The sequence below is a fragment of the Pelobates fuscus genome, chromosome 1 (genome assembly GCF_036172605.1).
Source record: "Pelobates fuscus isolate aPelFus1 chromosome 1, aPelFus1.pri, whole genome shotgun sequence".
NCBI classification, from domain to species: domain Eukaryota; kingdom Metazoa; phylum Chordata; class Amphibia; order Anura; family Pelobatidae; genus Pelobates; species Pelobates fuscus.
This window is the reverse complement of record NC_086317.1, coordinates 1,588,274-1,614,188: the sequence shown is the minus strand read 5'-3', so window position 1 is coordinate 1,614,188 and position 25,915 is coordinate 1,588,274. Positions and strand designations below refer to the sequence as shown.

The window sequence follows — 25,915 nt, the reverse complement described above, 5'->3', positions numbered from 1 at the left end:
CCACCTATTGTTCCTATAACATTTTGTAATTGTTTAATTTAATGTTAAATTTCCCCCTCTTATAATATTGTGAAGCTCTGTGGAATGAGATGGTGCTCTATAAATGTCGAAATTAATATCTAGGTTGATACCTCTGTATGTGGATGCCTATTTATTCTATAGATGTGGCAGCTGTTCCATGTGGACGTGACCTTTTGGTGAATTTGTGCCAAGACCTTCTGGAGACCTGGATCTGCCTTCTTGGGGCCATCAGACCAGGGACCTGCAGCCGTCTAAGAGTGTGAGGACAAATATCTCTATATAATGTGACTGTCTCCCCTCCCCCCCTCCCCCGGTCAGATCAGAGTGTGGATAAATATTTCTATATAATGTGACTGTGCGCGGCTCACCCCCCCAGTCAGAGTGAGGATGAATATCTCTATATAATGTGACTGTCTGCGCTCCGCCCCATTCCCTGGTGTCCCTTGGTGATGTTGATGTCTCTGTCTATCTCCCTCTCAGTGTAATGTTGATGTCCCTCTCTTTCTGTCTGTCTCTCTCAGTGTAATGTCTCTCTCTGTGTAATGTTGATGATTCTCTCTCAGTATAATGTCTCTCTCGGTATAATGTTGTCTCGCTCTCTCTCTGTCAGTGTCATGCTGATGTGTCTATATAATGTCTCGATTAATCGTAAAGGCCTGTCCTGGTTGAGTCAGAGCTTGCCGTTCATATCACAGCTCCAGATACTATTAACGGGTAAGTCTAATAATTATATCATTATTGTACATAGCGTGTAAAGGTCCCCTTTCATGTCTACGTGTGCGGCCACGCGCTTTGCATCCAGAGCCCAAGCTGACAACCACAAGCAACCCTTAAATGTGAAGAAATACCTCGCCATGCTATGTATTCTCTCCAGCTAGCATCGGGACCATGTCAGTGATTTGAAGTGGTTATGGAGATGGCAGTTTTGATTAATCCCTCTCATTGGCCAGCCTGGAAAAATGCTTCCTGGCAAATGTAGTCAGCGGACACTCTCAGCCAATCAATGAGTGGCAGGATTGACATCTTACCTTTGCTGCTCAGCAGAGGAAAGATGTCATAAATCTGCCTTCAGAGCAGGAGCCTGTGGAGACCCAGGTTAGAGGACAACGCGCTTACCAGGGAACAGTGCAAGGGAACTCTCACCATCTGTAGTGGTTATGGTGGTTGGAGTAAGGCTTTATCTATTAACCAGTGTCTCCCCCTTACACCTAGCACTTTCCTCCTCTTCCCACAACGCTCTGTCCCTTTCCCTGTCCCTATTTCTCAGATATACTAATGACTTTAAATGCATGTTCTCTCCCCAGATCCTGATCTTGAAGTGTGTCTGCACACGATGCGCCTCTTCCAGTCTGTGGTGCTCGAGTCAGATAGCCTAAGACACTTCCAGAATGAGCTTCACAAATTCATGCCACGGATCATGGAGCTATCACATAGCCGCAGCACCGAGCTCCAGGCATTGGCCTGTGAACTGCTGGAGGAAATGAAGAGGCTAGAGAAAGAGGGGTAATGTGGGGATATCCAAATTCCTGTGTGATGTCACCACTTGCATGTGTCACTCCCTACTTGTGATGTCACTCCCTGCATGTGAGGTCACTCCTGCTTAGTTACAAGTCCTGTTCAGCATTCCAGTTAATGATGTGTTTATCACATTCACTATTTAAATGCATTACGTTTACTGACACCAATATAGCTCTGTTTTGTTTGCAAAATGTTGTGTTTTTTTTGTTTTGTTTTTATACATAATAATCAATAAACTTACATTTTACTGTGTTCATGTTTTCATTATGATTGATAATATCACTTGGGGATGACTTCACCCGCTTGGCATGTTTCTAACGCAAAGTACAACACAGTGGGGATAGTAATCTGACGTAACTCTATTATCCTTATTTAAAATCCTTACGCCAAGGATACAGATCAATATTCAACCTAATCATTATATCAATAACTAGAAAAGCTACAATTTCTGGGGAAATTGTGTGAAGTGTTCTTGCCTCCACCAGTAGTCTACAACTGGAGTGGGCGGAGTAACTGTTATTATTTATATAGCACATTTAATTGCAACGTTGTTGCCCAAAGTGTTCACAGTTACATTAAAACATACATTTATAAAAACATTAGCAGGTGCAAAAGGCCCTGTCTATGACATCACGTGCTGCTGCAGCCTGGCACAGATCAGAGTATTTTTGCTGTTGCCATCTTCAAACGGTCGTATTTTAAAAACTATAAATCCTACAACGAAGAGCTTTATATTGTGATAATCACAAGACCCAGACCTACATTTTGATGCATAGTATGTCTCTGCAATATTAACAATGAAGGCACAGTCGCAGTTTAGAAATTGCCCTTCAAATGTGAGCTTTGCAGAGTGGAGTTTCAATGAATGTCAATGGATGGTGTGAGTTGCAAACAAATGGTCATATTGTGAAAACTATCAGGACTATGGCTTAGCTGTGGACATTTTTAGTGGCAGCAGGGATAGCTGAACGTTTTGATATAAGATTTGTGTAGGTGGGCCTGAAAATGAGGGAGTGGTGGAAGTTTAGAAATCATGTCCTGATTTTTCAGCTTTTGCCAGCTCCCACTCTAGCTTTGCCATTCATTCCTATGGGACAAATATCGCCACAAGAACGACGATATTCCGAGAACCATTCGGCGAAACGTTCCACAAAGTAATAGCAATCCGATCGGGAACAATCTGCACGTTTTGGTATATTTTTGTCTATGTAGTGTAAAAACTGTGGGAGGAGTTAGGGTGGCAAATTTGGCTATAATAAGAATAATATATATGTGAGATAACATTAAGTGGTCTTGCTATGCAAGAACACTTAAATATCTAGATCAGTATTCAGCCTTGTCATTATATCAATGAATATCTAGATCAGTATTCAGCCTAGTCATTATATCAATAAATATCTAGATCCGTATTCAGCCTAGTCATTATATCAATGAATATCTAGATCAGTATTCAGCCTAGTCATTATATCAATGAATATCTAGATCAGTATTCAGCCTAGTCATTATATCAATGAATATCTAGATCAGTATTCAGCCTAGTCATTATATCAATGAATATCTAGATCAGTATTCAGCCTAGTCATTATATCAATGAATATCTAGATCAGTATTCAGCCTAGTCATTATATCAATGAATATCTAGATCAGTATTCAGCCTAATCATTATATCAATGAATATCTAGATCAATATTCAGCCTTGTCATTATATCAATGAATATCTAGATCAGTATTCAGCCTAGTCATTATATCAATGAATATCTAGATCAGTATTCAGCCTTGTCATTATATCAATGAATATCTAGATCAGTATTCAGCCTTGTCATTATATCAATGAATATCTAGATCAGTATTCAGCCTAGTCATTATATCAATGAATATCTAGATCAGTATTCAGCCTTGTCATTATATCAATGAATATCTAGATCAATATTCAGCCTAGTCATTATATCAATGAATATCTAGATCAGTATTTAGCCTTGTCATTATATCAATGAATATCTAGATCAGTATTCAGCCTAGTCATTATATCAATGAATATCTAGATCAGTATTCAGCCTTGTCATTATATCAATGAATATCTAGATCAGTATTTAGCCTTGTCATTATATCAATGAATATCTAGATCAGTATTCAGCCTAGTCATTATATCAATGAATATCTAGATCAGTATTCAGCCTTGTCATTATATCAATGAATATCTAGATCAGTATTCAGCCTTGTCATTATATCAATGAATATCTAGATCAATATTCAGCCTTGTCATTATATCAATGAATATCTAGATCAGTATTCAGCCTTGTCATTATATCAATGAATATCTAGATCAGTATTCAGCCTAGTCATTATATCAATGAATATCTAGATCAGTATTCAGCCTTGTCATTATATCAATGAATATCTAGATCAGTATTCAGCCTTGTCATTATATCAATGAATATCTAGATCAGTATTCAGCCTAGTCATTATATCAATGAATATCTAGATCAGTATTCAGCCTTGTCATTATATCAATGAATATCTAGATCAGTATTCAGCCTAGTCATTATATCAATGAATATCTAGATCAGTATTCAGCCTTGTCATTATATCAATGAATATCTAGATCAGTATTCAGCCTAGTCATTATATCAAAGAATATCTAGATCAGTATTCAGCCTAGTCATTATATCAATGAATATCTAGATCAGTATTCAGCCTAGTCATTATATCAATGAATATCTAGATCAGTATTCAGCCTAGTCATTATATCAATGAATATCTAGATCAGTATTCAGCCTAGTCATTATATCAATGAATATCTAGATCAGTATTCAGCCTAGTCATTATATCAATGAATATCTAGATCAGTATTCAGCCTAATCATTATATCAATGAATATCTAGATCAATATTCAGCCTTGTCATTATATCAATGAATATCTAGATCAGTATTCAGCCTAGTCATTATATCAATGAATATCTAGATCAGTATTCAGCCTTGTCATTATATCAATGAATATCTAGATCAGTATTCAGCCTTGTCATTATATCAATGAATATCTAGATCAGTATTCAGCCTAGTCATTATATCAATGAATATCTAGATCAGTATTCAGCCTTGTCATTATATCAATGAATATCTAGATCAATATTCAGCCTAGTCATTATATCAATGAATATCTAGATCAGTATTTAGCCTTGTCATTATATCAATGAATATCTAGATCAGTATTCAGCCTAGTCATTATATCAATGAATATCTAGATCAGTATTCAGCCTTGTCATTATATCAATGAATATCTAGATCAGTATTTAGCCTTGTCATTATATCAATGAATATCTAGATCAGTATTCAGCCTAGTCATTATATCAATGAATATCTAGATCAGTATTCAGCCTTGTCATTATATCAATGAATATCTAGATCAGTATTCAGCCTTGTCATTATATCAATGAATATCTAGATCAATATTCAGCCTTGTCATTATATCAATGAATATCTAGATCAGTATTCAGCCTTGTCATTATATCAATGAATATCTAGATCAGTATTCAGCCTAGTCATTATATCAATGAATATCTAGATCAGTATTCAGCCTTGTCATTATATCAATGAATATCTAGATCAGTATTCAGCCTTGTCATTATATCAATGAATATCTAGATCAGTATTCAGCCTAGTCATTATATCAATGAATATCTAGATCAGTATTCAGCCTTGTCATTATATCAATGAATATCTAGATCAGTATTCAGCCTAGTCATTATATCAATGAATATCTAGATCAGTATTCAGCCTTGTCATTATATCAATGAATATCTAGATCAGTATTCAGCCTAGTCATTATATCAAAGAATATCTAGATCAATATTCAGCCTTGTCATTATCTCAATGAATATCTAGATCAGTATTCAGCCTTGTCATTATATCAATGAATATCTAGATCAGTATTCAGCCTAGTCATTATATCAATGAATATCTAGATCAGTATTCAGCCTAGTCATTATATCAATGAATATCTAGATCAGTATTCAGCCTAGTCATTATATCAATGAATATCTAGATCAGTATTCAGCCTAGTCATTATATCAATGAACATCTAGATCAGTATTCAGCCTAGTCATTATATCAATAAATATCTAGATCCGTATTCAGCCTAGTCATTATATCAATGAATATCTAGATCAGTATTCAGCCTACTCATTATATCAATGAATATCTAGATCAGTATTCAGCCTTGTCATTATATCAATGAATATCTATATCAGTATTCAGCCTAGTCATTATGTCAATGAATATCTAGATCAGTATTCAGCCTAGTCATTATATCAATGAATATCTAGATCAGTATTCAGCCTAGTCATTATATCAATGAATATCTAGATCAGTATTCAGCCTAGTCATTATATCAATGAATATCTAGATCAGTATTCAGCATAGTCATTATATCAATGAATATCTAGATCAGTATTCAGCCTAGTCATTATATCAATGAATATCTAGATCAGTATTCAGCCTAGGCATTATATCAATGAATATCTAGATCAGTATTCAGCCTAGTCATTATATCAATGAATATCTAGATCAGTATTTAGCCTTGTCATTATATCAATGAATATCTAGATCAGTATTCAGCCTAGTCATTATATCAATGAATATCTAGATCAGTATTCAGCCTAGTCATTATATCAATGAATATCTAGATCAGTATTCAGCCTAGTCATTATATCAGTGAATATCTAGATCAGTATTCAGCCTAGTCATTATATCAATGAATATCTAGATCAGTATTCAGCCTAGTCATTATATCAATGAATATCTAGATCAGTATTCAGCCTAGTCATTATATCAATGAATATCTAGATCAGTATTCAGCCTAGTCATTATATCAATGAATATCTAGATCAGTATTCAGCCTAGTCATTATATCAATGAATATCTAGATCAGTATTCAGCCTAATCATTATATCAATGAATATCTAGATCAATATTCAGCCTTGTCATTATATCAATGAATATCTAGATCAGTATTCAGCCTAGTCATTATATCAATGAATATCTAGATCAATATTCAGCCTTGTCATTATATCAATGAATATCTAGATCAGTATTCAGCCTTGTCATTATATCAATGAATATCTAGATCAGTATTCAGCCTAGTCATTATATCAATGAATATCTAGATCAGTATTCAGCCTTGTCATTATATCAATGAATATCTAGATCAATATTCAGCCTAGTCATTATATCAATGAATATCTAGATCAGTATTTAGCCTTGTCATTATATCAATGAATATCTAGATCAGTATTCAGCCTAGTCATTATATCAATGAATATCTAGATCAGTATTCAGCCTTGTCATTATATCAATGAATATCTAGATCAGTATTTAGCCTTGTCATTATATCAATGAATATCTAGATCAGTATTCAGCCTAGTCATTATATCAATGAATATCTAGATCAGTATTCAGCCTTGTCATTATATCAATGAATATCTAGATCAGTATTCAGCCTTGTCATTATATCAATGAATATCTAGATCAATATTCAGCCTTGTCATTATATCAATGAATATCTAGATCAGTATTCAGCCTTGTCATTATATCAATGAATATCTAGATCAGTATTCAGCCTAGTCATTATATCAATGAATATCTAGATCAGTATTCAGCCTTGTCATTATATCAATGAATATCTAGATCAGTATTCAGCCTTGTCATTATATCAATGAATATCTAGATCAGTATTCAGCCTAGTCATTATATCAATGAATATCTAGATCAGTATTCAGCCTTGTCATTATATCAATGAATATCTAGATCAGTATTCAGCCTAGTCATTATATCAATGAATATCTAGATCAGTATTCAGCCTTGTCATTATATCAATGAATATCTAGATCAGTATTCAGCCTAGTCATTATATCAATGAATATCTAGATCAATATTCAGCCTTGTCATTATATCAATGAATATCTAGATCAGTATTTAGCCTTGTCATTATATCAATGAATATCTAGATCAGTATTCAGCCTAGTCATTATATCAATGAATATCTAGATCAGTATTCAGCCTAGTCATTATATCAATGAATATCTAGATCAGTATTCAGCCTAGTCATTATATCAATGAATATCTAGATCAGTATTCAGCCTTGTCATTATATCAATGAATATCTAGATCAGTATTCAGCCTAGTCATTATATCAATGAATATCTAGATCAGTATTCAGCCTTGTCATTATCTCAATGAATATCTAGATCAGTATTCAGCCTTGTCATTATCTCAATGAATATCTAGATCAGTATTCAGCCTAGTCATTATATCAATGAATATCTAGATCAGTATTCAGCCTAGTCATTATATCAATGAATATCTAGATCAGTATTCAGCCTAGTCATTATATCAATGAATATCTAGATCAGTATTCAGCCTAGTCATTATATCAATGAACATCTAGATCAGTATTCAGCCTAGTCATTATATCAATGAATATCTAGATCAGTATTCAGCCTAGTCATTATATCAATGAATATCTAGATCAGTATTCAGCCTAGTCATTATATCAATGAATATCTAGATCAGTATTTAGCCTAGTCATTATATCAATGAATTTCTAGATCAGTATTCAGCCTAGTCATTATATCAATGAATATCTAGATCAATATTCAGCCTTGTCATTATATCAATGAATATCTAGATCAGTATTCAGCCTAGTCATTATATCAATGAATATCTAGATCAGTATTCAGCCTAGTCATTACATCAATGAATATCTAGATCCGTATTCAGTCTAGTCATTATATCAATGAATATCTAGATCAGTATTCAGCCTAGTCATTATATCAATGAATATCTAGATCCGTATTCAGCCTAGTCATTATATCAATGAATATCTAGATCAGTATTCAGCCTTGTCATTATATCAATGAATATCTAGATCAGTATTCAGCCTAGTCATTATATCAATGAATATCTAGATCAGTATTCAGCCTTGTCATTATATCAATGAATATCTAGATCAGTATTCAGCCTTGTCATTATATCAATGAATATCTAGATCAGTATTCTGCCTAGTCATTATATCAATGAATATCTAGATCAGTATTCTGCCTAGTCATTATATCAATGAATATCTAGATCAGTATTCAGCCTTGTCATTATATCAATGAATATCTAGATCAGTATTCAGCCTAGTCATTATATCAATGAATATCTAGATCAATATTCAGCCTTGTCATTATATCAATGAATATCTAGATCAGTATTCAGCCTTGTCATTATATCAATGAATATCTAGATCAGTATTCAGCCTAGTCATTATATCAATGAATATCTAGATCAGTATTCAGCCTTGACATTATATCAATGAATATCTAGATCAGTATTATATCAATGAATATCTAGATCAGTATTATATCAATGAATATCTAGATCAGTATTCAGCCTTGTCATTATATCAATGAATATCTAGATCAGTATTCAGCCTAGTCATTATATCAATGAATATCTAGATCAGTATTCAGCCTAGTCATTATATCAATGAATATCTAGATCAGTATTCAGCCTAGTCATTATATCAATGAATATCTAGATCAATATTCAGCCTTGTCATTATATCAATGAATATCTAGATCAGTATTCAGCCTAGTCATTATGTCAATGAATATCTAGATCAGTATTCAGCCTAGTCATTATATCAATGAATATCTAGATCAGTATTCAGCTTAGTCATTATATCAATAAATATCTAGATCAGTATTCAGCATAGTCATTATATCAATGAATATCTAGATCAATATTCAGCCTTGTCATTATATCAATGAATATCTAGATCAATATTCAGCCTAGTCATTATATCAATGAATATCTAGATCAGTATTCAGCCTTGTCATTATATCAATGAATATCTAGATCAGTATTCAGCCTAGTCATTATATCAATGAATATCTAGATCAGTATTCAGCCTAGTCATTATATCAATGAATATCTAGATCAGTATTCAGCCTTGTCATTATATCAATGAATATCTAGATCAGTATTCAGCCTAGTCATTACATCTATGAATATCTAGATCAGTATTCAGCCTTGTCATTATATCAATGAATATCTAGATCAGTATTCAGCCTAGTCATTATATCAATGAATATCTAGATCAGTATTCAGCCTAGTCATTATATCAATGAATATCTAGATCAGTATTCAGTCTAGTCATTATATCAATGAATATCTAGATCAGTATTCAGCCTAGTCATTATATCAATGAATATCTAGATCAGTATTCAGCCTAGTCATTATATCAATGAATATCTAGATCAGTATTCAGCCTAGTCATTATATCAATGAATATCTAGATCAGTATTCAGCCTTGTCATTATATCAATGAATATCTAGATCAGTATTCAGCCTAGTCATTATATCAATGAATATCTAGATCAGTATTCAGCCTAGTCATTATATCAATGAATATCTAGATCAGTATTCAGTCTAGTCATTATATCAATGAATATCTAGATCAGTATTCAAACTTGACATTATATCAATGAATATCTAGATCAGTATTCAGCCTAGTCATTATATCAATGAATATCTAGATCAGTATTCAGCCTTGTCATTATATCATTGAATATCTAGATCAGTATTCAGCCTAGTCATTATATCAATGAATATCTAGATCAGTATTCAGCCTTGTCATTATATCAATGAATATCTAGATCAGTATTCAGCCTAGTCATTATATCAATGAATATCTAGATCAGTATTCAGCCTTGTCATTATATCAATGAATATCTAGATCAGTATTCAGCCTAGTCATTATATCAATGAATATCTAGATCAGTATTCAGCCTTGTCATTATATCAATGAATATCTAGATCAGTATTCAGCCTTGTCATTATATCAATGAATATCTAGATCAGTATTCAGCCTTGTCATTATATCAATGAATATCTAGATCAGTATTCAGCCTAGTCATTATATCAATGAATATCTAGATCAGTATTCAGCCTTGTCATTATATCAATGAATATCTAGATCAGTATTCAGCCTTGTCATTATATCAATGAATATCTAGATCAGTATTCAGCCTAGTCATTATATCAATGAATATCTAGATCAGTATTCAGCCTAGTCATTATATCAATGAATATCTAGATCAGTATTCAGCCTAGTCATTATATCAATGAATATCTAGATCAGTATTCAGCCTAGTCATTATATCAATGAATATCTAGATCAGTATTCAGCCTTGTCATTATATCAATGAATATCTAGATCAATATTCAGCCTTGTCATTATATCAATGAATATCTAGATCAGTATTCAGCCTTGTCATTATATCAATGAATATCTAGATCAGTATTTAGCCTTGTCATTATATCAATGAATATCTAGATCAGTATTCAGCCTAGTCATTATATCAATGAATATCTAGATCAGTATTCAGCCTTGTCATTATATCAATGAATATCTAGATCAGTATTCAGCCTTGTCATTATATCAATGAATATCTAGATCAGTATTCAGCCTAGTCATTATATCAATGAATATCTAGATCAGTATTCAGCCTTGTCATTATATCAATGAATATCTAGATCAGTATTCAGCCTAGTCATTATATCAATGAATATCTAGATCAGTATTCAGCCTTGTCATTATATCAATGAATATCTAGATCAGTATTCAGCCTAGTCATTATATCAATGAATATCTAGATCAATATTCAGCCTTGTCATTATATCAATGAATATCTAGATCAGTATTTAGCCTTGTCATTATATCAATGAATATCTAGATCAGTATTCAGCCTAGTCATTATATCAATGAATATCTAGATCAGTATTCAGCCTAGTCATTATATCAATGAATATCTAGATCAGTATTCAGCCTAGTCATTATATCAATGAATATCTAGATCAGTATTCAGCCTTGTCATTATATCAATGAATATCTAGATCAGTATTCAGCCTAGTCATTATATCAATGAATATCTAGATCAGTATTCAGCCTTGTCATTATCTCAATGAATATCTAGATCAGTATTCAGCCTTGTCATTATATCAATGAATATCTAGATCAGTATTCAGCCTAGTCATTATATCAATGAATATCTAGATCAGTATTCAGCCTAGTCATTATATCAATGAATATCTAGATCAGTATTCAGTCTAGTCATTATATCAATGAATATCTAGATCAGTATTCAAACTTGACATTATATCAATGAATATCTAGATCAGTATTCAGCCTAGTCATTATATCAATGAATATCTAGATCAGTATTCAGCCTTGTCATTATATCATTGAATATCTAGATCAGTATTCAGCCTAGTCATTATATCAATGAATATCTAGATCAGTATTCAGCCTTGTCATTATATCAATGAATATCTAGATCAGTATTCAGCCTAGTCATTATATCAATGAATATCTAGATCAGTATTCAGCCTTGTCATTATATCAATGAATATCTAGATCAGTATTCAGCCTAGTCATTATATCAATGAATATCTAGATCAGTATTCAGCCTTGTCATTATATCAATGAATATCTAGATCAGTATTCAGCCTTGTCATTATATCAATGAATATCTAGATCAGTATTCAGCCTTGTCATTATATCAATGAATATCTAGATCAGTATTCAGCCTAGTCATTATATCAATGAATATCTAGATCAGTATTCAGCCTTGTCATTATATCAATGAATATCTAGATCAGTATTCAGCCTTGTCATTATATCAATGAATATCTAGATCAGTATTCAGCCTAGTCATTATGTCAATGAATATCTAGATCAGTATTCAGCCTAGTCATTATATCAATGAATATCTAGATCAGTATTCAGCCTAGTCATTATATCAATGAATATCTAGATCAGTATTCAGCCTAGTCATTATATCAATGAATATCTAGATCAGTATTCAGCCTTGTCATTATATCAATGAATATCTAGATCAATATTCAGCCTTGTCATTATATCAATGAATATCTAGATCAGTATTCAGCCTTGTCATTATATCAATGAATATCTAGATCAGTATTTAGCCTTGTCATTATATCAATGAATATCTAGATCAGTATTCAGCCTAGTCATTATATCAATGAATATCTAGATCAGTATTCAGCCTTGTCATTATATCAATGAATATCTAGATCAGTATTCAGCCTTGTCATTATATCAATGAATATCTAGATCAGTATTCAGCCTAGTCATTATATCAATGAATATCTAGATCAGTATTCAGCCTTGTCATTATATCAATGAATATCTAGATCAGTATTCAGCCTAGTCATTATATCAATGAATATCTAGATCAGTATTCAGCCTTGTCATTATATCAATGAATATCTAGATCAGTATTCAGCCTAGTCATTATATCAATGAATATCTAGATCAATATTCAGCCTTGTCATTATATCAATGAATATCTAGATCAGTATTTAGCCTTGTCATTATATCAATGAATATCTAGATCAGTATTCAGCCTAGTCATTATATCAATGAATATCTAGATCAGTATTCAGCCTAGTCATTATATCAATGAATATCTAGATCAGTATTCAGCCTAGTCATTATATCAATGAATATCTAGATCAGTATTCAGCCTTGTCATTATATCAATGAATATCTAGATCAGTATTCAGCCTAGTCATTATATCAATGAATATCTAGATCAGTATTCAGCCTTGTCATTATCTCAATGAATATCTAGATCAGTATTCAGCCTTGTCATTATATCAATGAATATCTAGATCAGTATTCAGCCTAGTCATTATATCAATGAATATCTAGATCAGTATTCAGCCTAGTCATTATATCAATGAATATCTAGATCAGTATTCAGCCTAGTCATTATATCAATGAACATCTAGATCAGTATTCAGCCTAGTCATTATATCAATGAATATCTAGATCAGTATTCAGCCTAGTCATTATATCAATGAATATCTAGATCAGTATTCAGCCTAGTCATTATATCAATGAATATCTAGATCAGTATTTAGCCTAGTCATTATATCAATGAATTTCTAGATCAGTATTCAGCCTAGTCATTATATCAATGAATATCTAGATCAATATTCAGCCTTGTCATTATATCAATGAATATCTAGATCAGTATTCAGCCTAGTCATTATATCAATGAATATCTAGATCAGTATTCAGCCTAGTCATTACATCAATGAATATCTAGATCCGTATTCAGTCTAGTCATTATATCAATGAATATCTAGATCAGTATTCAGCCTAGTCATTATATCAATGAATATCTAGATCCGTATTCAGCCTAGTCATTATATCAATGAATATCTAGATCAGTATTCAGCCTTGTCATTATATCAATGAATATCTAGATCAGTATTCAGCCTAGTCATTATATCAATGAATATCTAGATCAGTATTCAGCCTTGTCATTATATCAATGAATATCTAGATCAGTATTCAGCCTTGTCATTATATCAATGAATATCTAGATCAGTATTCTGCCTAGTCATTATATCAATGAATATCTAGATCAGTATTCTGCCTAGTCATTATATCAATGAATATCTAGATCAGTATTCAGCCTTGTCATTATATCAATGAATATCTAGATCAGTATTCAGCCTAGTCATTATATCAATGAATATCTAGATCAATATTCAGCCTTGTCATTATATCAATGAATATCTAGATCAGTATTCAGCCTTGTCATTATATCAATGAATATCTAGATCAGTATTCAGCCTAGTCATTATATCAATGAATATCTAGATCAGTATTCAGCCTTGACATTATATCAATGAATATCTAGATCAGTATTATATCAATGAATATCTAGATCAGTATTATATCAATGAATATCTAGATCAGTATTCAGCCTTGTCATTATATCAATGAATATCTAGATCAGTATTCAGCCTAGTCATTATATCAATGAATATCTAGATCAGTATTCAGCCTAGTCATTATATCAATGAATATCTAGATCAGTATTCAGCCTAGTCATTATGTCAATGAATATCTAGATCAATATTCAGCCTTGTCATTATATCAATGAATATCTAGATCAGTATTCAGCCTAGTCATTATGTCAATGAATATCTAGATCAGTATTCAGCCTAGTCATTATATCAATGAATATCTAGATCAGTATTCAGCTTAGTCATTATATCAATAAATATCTAGATCAGTATTCAGCATAGTCATTATATCAATGAATATCTAGATCAATATTCAGCCTTGTCATTATATCAATGAATATCTAGATCAATATTCAGCCTAGTCATTATATCAATGAATATCTAGATCAGTATTCAGCCTTGTCATTATATCAATGAATATCTAGATCAGTATTCAGCCTAGTCATTATATCAATGAATATCTAGATCAGTATTCAGCCTAGTCATTATATCAATGAATATCTAGATCAGTATTCAGCCTTGTCATTATATCAATGAATATCTAGATCAGTATTCAGCCTAGTCATTATATCTATGAATATCTAGATCAGTATTCAGCCTTGTCATTATATCAATGAATATCTAGATCAGTATTCAGCCTAGTCATTATATCAATGAATATCTAGATCAGTATTCAGCCTAGTCATTATATCAATGAATATCTAGATCAGTATTCAGTCTAGTCATTATATCAATGAATATCTAGATCAGTATTCAGCCTAGTCATTATATCAATGAATATCTAGATCAGTATTCAGCCTAGTCATTATATCAATGAATATCTAGATCAGTATTCAGCCTAGTCATTATATCAATGAATATCTAGATCAGTATTCAGCCTTGTCATTATATCAATGAATATCTAGATCAGTATTCAGCCTAGTCATTATATCAATGAATATCTAGATCAGTATTCAGCCTAGTCATTATATCAATGAATATCTAGATCAGTATTCAGTCTAGTCATTATATCAATGAATATCTAGATCAGTATTCAAACTTGACATTATATCAATGAATATCTAGATCAGTATTCAGCCTAGTCATTATATCAATGAATATCTAGATCAGTATTCAGCCTTGTCATTATATCATTGAATATCTAGATCAGTATTCAGCCTAGTCATTATATCAATGAATATCTAGATCAGTATTCAGCCTTGTCATTATATCAATGAATATCTAGATCAGTATTCAGCCTAGTCATTATATCAATGAATATCTAGATCAGTATTCAGCCTTGTCATTATATCAATGAATATCTAGATCAGTATTCAGCCTAGTCATTATATCAATGAATATCTAGATCAGTATTCAGCCTTGTCATTATATCAATGAATATCTAGATCAGTATTCAGCCTTGTCATTATATCAATGAATATCTAGATCAGTATTCAGCCTTGTCATTATATCAATGAATATCTAGATCAGTATTCAGCCTAGTCATTATATCAATGAATATCTAGATCAGTATTCAGCCTTGTCATTATATCAATGAATATCTAGATCAGTATTCAGCCTTGTCATTATATCAATGAATATCTAGATCAGTATTCAGCCTAGTCATTATATCAATGAATATCTAGATCAGTATTCAGCCTAGTCATTATATCAATGAATATCTAGATCAGTATTCAGCCTAGTCATTATATCAATGAATATCTAGATCAGTATTCAGCCTAGTCATTATATCAATGAATATCTAGATCAGTATTCAGCCTAGTCATTATATCAATGAATATCTAGATCAGTATTCAGCCTAGTCATTATATCAATGAATATCTAGATCAGTATTCAGCCTTGTCATTATATCAATGAATATTTAGATCAGTATTCAGCCTTGTCATTATATCAATGAATATCTAGATCAGTATTCAGCCTTGTCATTATATCAATGAATATCTAGATCAGTATTCAGCCTAGTCATTATATCAATGAATATCTAGATCAGTATTCAGTCTAGTCATTATATCAATGAATATCTAGATCAGTATTCAGCCTAGTCATTATATCAATGAATATCTAGATCAATATTCAGCCTTGTCATTATATCAATGAATATCTAGATCAGTATTCAGCCTTGTCATTATATCAATGAATATCTAGATCAGTATTCAGCCTAGTCATTATATCAATGAATATCTAGATCAGTATTCAGCCTAGTCATTATATCAATGAATATCTAGATCAGTATTCAGCCTAGTCATTATATCAATGAATATCTAAATCAGTATTCAGCCTAGTCATTATATCAATGAATATCTAGATCAGTATTCAGCCTTGTCATTATATCAATGAATATCTAGATCAGTATTCAGCCTAGTCATTATATCAATGAATATCTAGATCAGTATTCAGCCTAGTCATTATATCAATGAATATCTAGATCAGTATTCAGCCTAGTCATTATATCAATGAATATCTAGATCAGTATTCAGCCTAGTCATTATATCAATGAATATCTAGATCAGTATTCAGCCTAGTCATTATATCAATGAATATCTAGATCAGTATTCAGCCTAGTCATTATATCAATGAATATCTAGATCAGTATTCAGCCTAGTCATTATATCAATGAATATCTAGATCAGTATTCAGCCTAGTCATTATATCAATGAATATCTAGATCCGTATTCAGCCTAGTCATTATATCAATGAATATCTAGATCAGTATTCAGCCTTGTCATTATATCAATGAATATCTAGATCAGTATTCAGCCTAGTCATTATATCAATGAATATCTAGATCAGTATTCAGCCTTGTCATTATATCAATGAATATCTAGATCAGTATTCAGCTTTGTCATTATATCAATGAATATCTAGATCAGTATTCAGCCTAGTCATTATATCAATGAATATCTAGATCAGTATTCAGCCTAGTCATTATATCAATGAATATCTAGATCAGTATTTAGCCTAGTCATTATATCAATGAATATCTAGATCAGTATTCAGTCTAGTCATTATATCAATGAATATCTAGATCAGTATTCAGCCTAGTCATTATATCAATGAATATCTAGATCAGTATTCAGCCTTGTCATTATATCAATGAATATCTAGATCAGTATTCAGTCTAGTCATTATATCAATGAATATCTAGATCAGTATTCAGCCTAGTCATTATATCAATGAATATCTAGATCAGTATTCAGTCTAGTCATTATATCAATGAATATCTAGATCAGTATTCAGCCTAGTCATTATATCAATGAATATCTAGATCAGTATTCAGTCTAGTCATTATATCAATGAATATCTAGATCAGTATTCAGCCTAGTCATTATATCAATGAATATCTAGATCAGTATTCAGCCTAGTCATTATATCAATGAACATCTAGATCAGTATTCAGCCTAGTCATTATATCAATGAACATCTAGATCAGTATTCAGCCTAGTCATTATATCAATGAATATCTAGATCAGTATTCAGCCTAGTCATTATATCAATGAATATCTAGATCAGTATTCAGCCTAGTCATTATATCAATGAATATCTAGATCAGTATTCAGCCTAGTCATTATATCAATGAATATCTAGATCAGTATTCAGCCTAGTCATTATATCAATGAATATCTAGATCAGTATTCAGCCTAGTCATTATATCAATGAATATCTAGATCAGTATTCAGCCTTGTCATTATATCAATGAATATTTAGATCAGTATTCAGCCTAGTCATTATATCAATGAATATCTAGATCAATATTCAGCCTAGTCATTATATCAATGAATATCTAGATCAGTATTCAGCCTACTCATTATATCAATGAATATCTAGATCAGTATTCAGCCTAGTCATTATATCAATGAACATCTAGATCAGTATTCAGCCTAGTCATTATATCAATGAATATCTAGATCAGTATTCAGCCTAGTCATTATATCAATGAATATCTAGATCAGTATTCAGCCTAGTCATTATATCAATGAATATCTAGATCAGTATTCAGCCTAGTCATTATATCAATGAATATCTAGATCAGTATTCAGCCTAGTAATTATATCAATGAATATCTAGATCAGTATTCAGCCTAGTCATTATATCAATGAATATCTAGATCAGTATTCAGCCTTGTCATTATATCAATGAATATTTAGATCAGTATTCAGCCTAGTCATTATATCAATGAATATCTAGATCAATATTCAGCCTAGTCATTATATCAATGAATATCTAGATCAGTATTCAGCCTACTCATTATATCAATGAATATCTAGATCAGTATTCAGCCTTGCCATTATATCAATGAATATCTAGATCAGTATTCAGCCTAGTCATTATATCAATGAATATCTAGATCAGTATTCAGCCTTGCCATTATATCAATGAATATCTAGATCAGTATTCAGCCTTGCCATTATATCAATGAATATCTAGATCAGTATTCAGCCTAGTCATTATATCAATGAATATCTAGATCAGTATTCAGCCTAGTCATTATATCAATGAATATCTAGATCAGTATTCAGTCTAGTCATTATATCAATGAATATCTAGATCAGTATTCAGCCTAGTCATTATATCAATGAATATCTAGATCAATATTCAGCCTTGTCATTATATCAATGAATATCTAGATCAGTATTCAGCCTTGTCATTATATCAATGAATATCTAGATCAGTATTCAGCCTTGTCATTATATCAATGAATATCTAGATCAGTATTCAGCCTAGTCATTATATCAATGAATATCTAGATCAGTATTCAGCCTAGTCATTATATCAATGAATATCTAGATCAGTATTCAGCCTAGTCATTATATCAATGAATATCTAGATCAGTATTCAGCCTAGTCATTATATCAATGAATATCTAAATCAGTATTCAGCCTAGTCATTATATCAATGAATATCTAGATCAGTATTCAGCCTAGTCATTATATCAATGCATATCTAGATCAGTATTCAGCCTAGTCATTATATCAATGAATATCTAGATCAGTATTCAGCCTTGTCATTATATCAATGAATATTTAGATCAGTATTCAGCCTAGTCATTATATCAATGAATATCTAGATCAGTATTCAGCCTAGTCATTATATCAATGAATATCTAGATCAGTATTCAGCCTTGTCATTATATCAATGAATATCTAGATCAGTATTCAGCCTAGTCATTATATCAATGAATATCTAGATCAGTATTCAGCCTAGTAATTATATCAATGAATATCTAGATCAGTATTCAGCCTAGTCATTATATCAATGAATATCTAGATCAGTATTCAGCCTTGTCATTATATCAATGAATATTTAGATCAGTATTCAGCCTAGTCATTATATCAATGAATATCTAGATCAATATTCAGCCTAGTCATTATATCAATGAATATCTAGATCAGTATTCAGCCTACTCATTATATCAATGAATATCTAGATCAGTATTCAGCCTTGCCATTATATCAATGAATATCTAGATCAGTATTCAGCCTAGTCATTATATCAATGAATATCTAGATCAGTATTCAGCCTTGCCATTATATCAATGAATATCTAGATCAGTATTCAGCCTTGCCATTATATCAATGAATATCTAGATCAGTATTCAGCCTAGTCATTATATCAATGAATATCTAGATCAGTATTCAGCCTAGTCATTATATCAATGAATATCTAGATCAGTATTCAGTCTAGTCATTATATCAATGAATATCTAGATCAGTATTCAGCCTAGTCATTATATCAATGAATATCTAGATCAATATTCAGCCTTGTCATTATATCAATGAATATCTAGATCAGTATTCAGCCTAGTCATTATATCAATGAATATCTAGATCAGTATTCAGTCTAGTCATTATATCAATGAATATCTAGATCAGTATTCAGCCTAGTCATTATATCAATGAATATCTAGATCAGTATTCAGCCTTGTCATTATATCAATGAATATCTAGATCAGTATTCAGTCTAGTCATTATATCAATGAATATCTAGATCAGTATTCAGCCTAGTCATTATATCAATGAATATCTAGATCAGTATTCAGTCTAGTCATTATATCAATGAATATCTAGATCAGTATTCAGCCTAGTCATTATATCAATGAATATCTAGATCAGTATTCAGTCTAGTCATTATATCAATGAATATCTAGATCAGTATTCAGCCTAGTCATTATATCAATGAATATCTAGATCAGTATTCAGCCTAGTCATTATATCAATGAACATCTAGATCAGTATTCAGCCTAGTCATTATATCAATGAACATCTAGATCAGTATTCAGCCTAGTCATTATATCAATGAATATCTAGATCAGTATTCAGCCTAGTCATTATATCAATGAATATCTAGATCAGTATTCAGCCTAGTCATTATATCAATGAATATCTAGATCAGTATTCAGCCTAGTCATTATATCAATGAATATCTAGATCAGTATTCAGCCTAGTCATTATATCAATGAATATCTAGATCAGTATTCAGCCTAGTCATTATATCAATGAATATCTAGATCAGTATTCAGCCTTGTCATTATATCAATGAATATTTAGATCAGTATTCAGCCTAGTCATTATATCAATGAATATCTAGATCAATATTCAGCCTAGTCATTATATCAATGAATATCTAGATCAGTATTCAGCCTACTCATTATATCAATGAATATCTAGATCAGTATTCAGCCTAGTCATTATATCAATGAACATCTAGATCAGTATTCAGCCTAGTCATTATATCAATGAATATCTAGATCAGTATTCAGCCTAGTCATTATATCAATGAATATCTAGATCAGTATTCAGCCTAGTCATTATATCAATGAATATCTAGATCAGTATTCAGCCTAGTCATTATATCAATGAATATCTAGATCAGTATTCAGCCTAGTAATTATATCAATGAATATCTAGATCAGTATTCAGCCTAGTCATTATATCAATGAATATCTAGATCAGTATTCAGCCTTGTCATTATATCAATGAATATTTAGATCAGTATTCAGCCTAGTCATTATATCAATGAATATCTAGATCAATATTCAGCCTAGTCATTATATCAATGAATATCTAGATCAGTATTCAGCCTACTCATTATATCAATGAATATCTAGATCAGTATTCAGCCTTGCCATTATATCAATGAATATCTAGATCAGTATTCAGCCTAGTCATTATATCAATGAATATCTAGATCAGTATTCAGCCTTGCCATTATATCAATGAATATCTAGATCAGTATTCAGCCTTGCCATTATATCAATGAATATCTAGATCAGTATTCAGCCTAGTCATTATATCAATGAATATCTAGATCAGTATTCAGCCTAGTCATTATATCAATGAATATCTAGATCAGTATTCAGTCTAGTCATTATATCAATGAATATCTAGATCAGTATTCAGCCTAGTCATTATATCAATGAATATCTAGATCAATATTCAGCCTTGTCATTATATCAATGAATATCTAGATCAGTATTCAGCCTTGTCATTATATCAATGAATATCTAGATCAGTATTCAGCCTTGTCATTATATCAATGAATATCTAGATCAGTATTCAGCCTAGTCATTATATCAATGAATATCTAGATCAGTATTCAGCCTAGTCATTATATCAATGAATATCTAGATCAGTATTCAGCCTAGTCATTATATCAATGAATATCTAGATCAGTATTCAGCCTAGTCATTATATCAATGAATATCTAAATCAGTATTCAGCCTAGTCATTATATCAATGAATATCTAGATCAGTATTCAGCCTAGTCATTATATCAATGCATATCTAGATCAGTATTCAGCCTAGTCATTATATCAATGAATATCTAGATCAGTATTCAGCCTTGTCATTATATCAATGAATATTTAGATCAGTATTCAGCCTAGTCATTATATCAATGAATATCTAGATCAGTATTCAGCCTAGTCATTATATCAATGAATATCTAGATCAGTATTCAGCCTTGTCATTATATCAATGAATATCTAGATCAGTATTCAGCCTAGTCATTATATCAATGAATATCTAGATCAGTATTCAGCCTAGTAATTATATCAATGAATATCTAGATCAGTATTCAGCCTAGTCATTATATCAATGAATATCTAGATCAGTATTCAGCCTTGTCATTATATCAATGAATATTTAGATCAGTATTCAGCCTAGTCATTATATCAATGAATATCTAGATCAATATTCAGCCTAGTCATTATATCAATGAATATCTAGATCAGTATTCAGCCTACTCATTATATCAATGAATATCTAGATCAGTATTCAGCCTTGCCATTATATCAATGAATATCTAGATCAGTATTCAGCCTAGTCATTATATCAATGAATATCTAGATCAGTATTCAGCCTTGCCATTATATCAATGAATATCTAGATCAGTATTCAGCCTTGCCATTATATCAATGAATATCTAGATCAGTATTCAGCCTAGTCATTATATCAATGAATATCTAGATCAGTATTCAGCCTAGTCATTATATCAATGAATATCTAGATCAGTATTCAGTCTAGTCATTATATCAATGAATATCTAGATCAGTATTCAGCCTAGTCATTATATCAATGAATATCTAGATCAATATTCAGCCTTGTCATTATATCAATGAATATCTAGATCAGTATTCAGCCTTGTCATTATATCAATGAATATCTAGATCAGTATTCAGCCTTGTCATTATATCAATGAATATCTAGATCAGTATTCAGCCTAGTCATTATATCAATGAATATCTAGATCAGTATTCAGCCTAGTCATTATATCAATGAATATCTAGATCAGTATTCAGCCTAGTCATTATATCAATGAATATCTAGATCAGTATTCAGCCTAGTCATTATATCAATGAATATCTAAATCAGTATTCAGCCTAGTCATTATATCAATGAATATCTAGATCAGTATTCAGCCTAGTCATTATATCAATGCATATCTAGATCAGTATTCAGCCTAGTCATTATATCAATGAATATCTAGATCAGTATTCAGCCTTGTCATTATATCAATGAATATTTAGATCAGTATTCAGCCTAGTCATTATATCAATGAATATCTAGATCAGTATTCAGCCTAGTCATTATATCAATGAATATCTAGATCAGTATTCAGCCTTGTCATTATATCAATGAATATCTAGATCAGTATTCAGCCTAGTCATTATATCAATGAATATCTAGATCAGTATTCAGCCTAGTCATTATATCAATGAATATCTAGATCAGTATTCAGCCTAGTCATTATATCAATGAATATCTAGATCAGTATTCAGTCTAGTCATTATATCAATGAATATCTAGATCAGTATTCAGCCTAGTCATTATATCAATGAATATCTAGATCAATATTCAGCCTTGTCATTATATCAATGAATATCTAGATCAGTATTTAGCCTTGTCATTATATCAATGAATATCTAGATCAGTATTCAGCCTAGTCATTATATCAATGAATATCTAGATCAGTATTCAGCCTATTCATTATATCAATGAATATCTAGATCAGTATTCAGCCTAGTCATTATATCAATGAATATCTAGATCAGTATTCAGTCTAGTCATTATATCAATGAATATCTAGATCAGTATTCAGCCTAGTCATTATATCAATGAATATCTAGATCAGTATTCAGCCTATTCATTATATCAATGAATATCTAGATCAGTATTCAGCCTAGTCATTATATCAATGAATATCTAGATCAGTATTCAGTCTAGTCATTATATCAATGAATTTCTAGATCAGTATTCAGCCTAGTCATTATATCAATGAATATCTAGATCAGTATTCAGTCTAGTCATTATATCAATGAATATCTAGATCAGTATTCAGCCTAGTCATTATATCAATGAATATCTAGATCAGTATTCAGTCTAGTCATTATATCAATGAATATCTAGATCAGTATTCAGCCTAGTCATTATATCAATGAATATCTAGATCAGTATTCAGCCTAGTCATTATATCAATGAACATCTAGATCAGTATTTAGCCTAGTCATTATATCAATGAACATCTAGATCAGTATTCAGCCTAGTCATTATATCAATGAATATCTAGATCAGTATTCAGCCTAGTCATTATATCAATGAATATCTAGATCAGTATTCAGCCTAGTCATTATATCAATGAATATCTAGATCAGTATTCAGCCTAGTCATTATATCAATGAATATCTAGATCAGTATTCAGCCTAGTCATTATATCAATGAATATCTAGATCAGTATTCAGCCTAGTCATTATATCAATGAATATCTAGATCAGTATTCAGCCTAGTCATTATATCAATGAATATCTAGATCAGTATTCAGCCTAGTCATTATATCAATGAATATCTAGATCAGTATTCAGTCTAGTCATTATATCAATGAATATCTAGATCAGTATTCAGCCTAGTCATTATATCAATGAATATCTAGATCAATATTCAGCCTTGTCATTATATCAATGAATATCTAGATCAGTATTCAGTCTAGTCATTATATCAATGAATATCTAGATCAGTATTCAGCCTAGTCATTATATCAATGAATATCTAGATCAATATTCAGCCTAGTCATTATATCAATGAATATCTAGATCAGTATTTAGCCTTGTCATTATATCAATGAATATCTAGATCAGTATTCAGCCTAGTCATTATATCAATGAATATCTAGATCAGTATTCAGCCTAGTCATTATATCAATGAATATCTAGATCAGTATTCAGCCTTGCCATTATATCAATGAATATCTAGATCAGTATTCAGCCTTGCCATTATATCAATGAATATCTAGATCAGTATTCAGCCTAGTCATTATATCAATGAATATCTAGATCAGTATTCAGCCTAGTCATTATATCAATGAATATCTAGATCAGTATTCAGTCTAGTCATTATATCAATGAATATCTAGATCAGTATTCAGCCTAGTCATTATATCAATGAATATCTAGATCAATATTCAGCCTTGTCATTATATCAATGAATATCTAGATCAGTATTCAGCCCTGTCATTATATCAATGAATATCTAGATCAGTATTCAGCCTTGTCATTATATCAATGAATATCTAGATCAGTATTCAGCCTAGTCATTATATCAATGAATATCTAGATCAGTATTCAGCCTAGTCATTATATCAATGAATATCTAGATCAGTATTCAGCCTAGTCATTATATCAATGAATATCTAGATCAGTATTCAGCCTAGTCATTATATCAATGAATATCTAAATCAGTATTCAGCCTAGTCATTATATCAATGAATATCTAGATCAGTATTCAGCCTAGTCATTATATCAATGCATATCTAGATCAGTATTCAGCCTAGTCATTATATCAATGAATATCTAGATCAGTATTCAGCCTTGTCATTATATCAATGAATATTTAGATCAGTATTCAGCCTAGTCATTATATCAATGAATATCTAGATCAGTATTCAGCCTAGTCATTATATCAATGAATATCTAGATCAGTATTCAGCCTTGTCATTATAT

At 31.0% G+C, this 25,915-nt stretch overlaps 2 protein-coding genes across 7 annotated transcripts in view; both read left to right on the top strand.

Moving 5' to 3' along the window:
* HSF2BP (heat shock transcription factor 2 binding protein) overlaps nucleotides 1-1,885 on the top strand; it is a 115,660-nt gene extending 113,775 nt beyond the window's left edge. For all 6 annotated transcript variants that reach the window (XM_063445661.1, XM_063445670.1, XM_063445654.1 and 3 more), the window contains 3 exons: nucleotides 163-280; nucleotides 632-735; nucleotides 1,326-1,885. In XM_063445661.1, coding sequence (XP_063301731.1) covers nucleotides 163-280; nucleotides 632-735; nucleotides 1,326-1,528 — 425 coding nt within the window. In that variant the 3' untranslated portion in view covers nucleotides 1,529-1,885. The remainder of the gene's footprint in view (nucleotides 1-162; nucleotides 281-631; nucleotides 736-1,325) is intronic.
* Nucleotides 1-25,915, top strand: part of CBS (cystathionine beta-synthase) — a 494,065-nt gene that overhangs the window by 46,013 nt on the left and 422,137 nt on the right. The window lies entirely within an intron of this gene.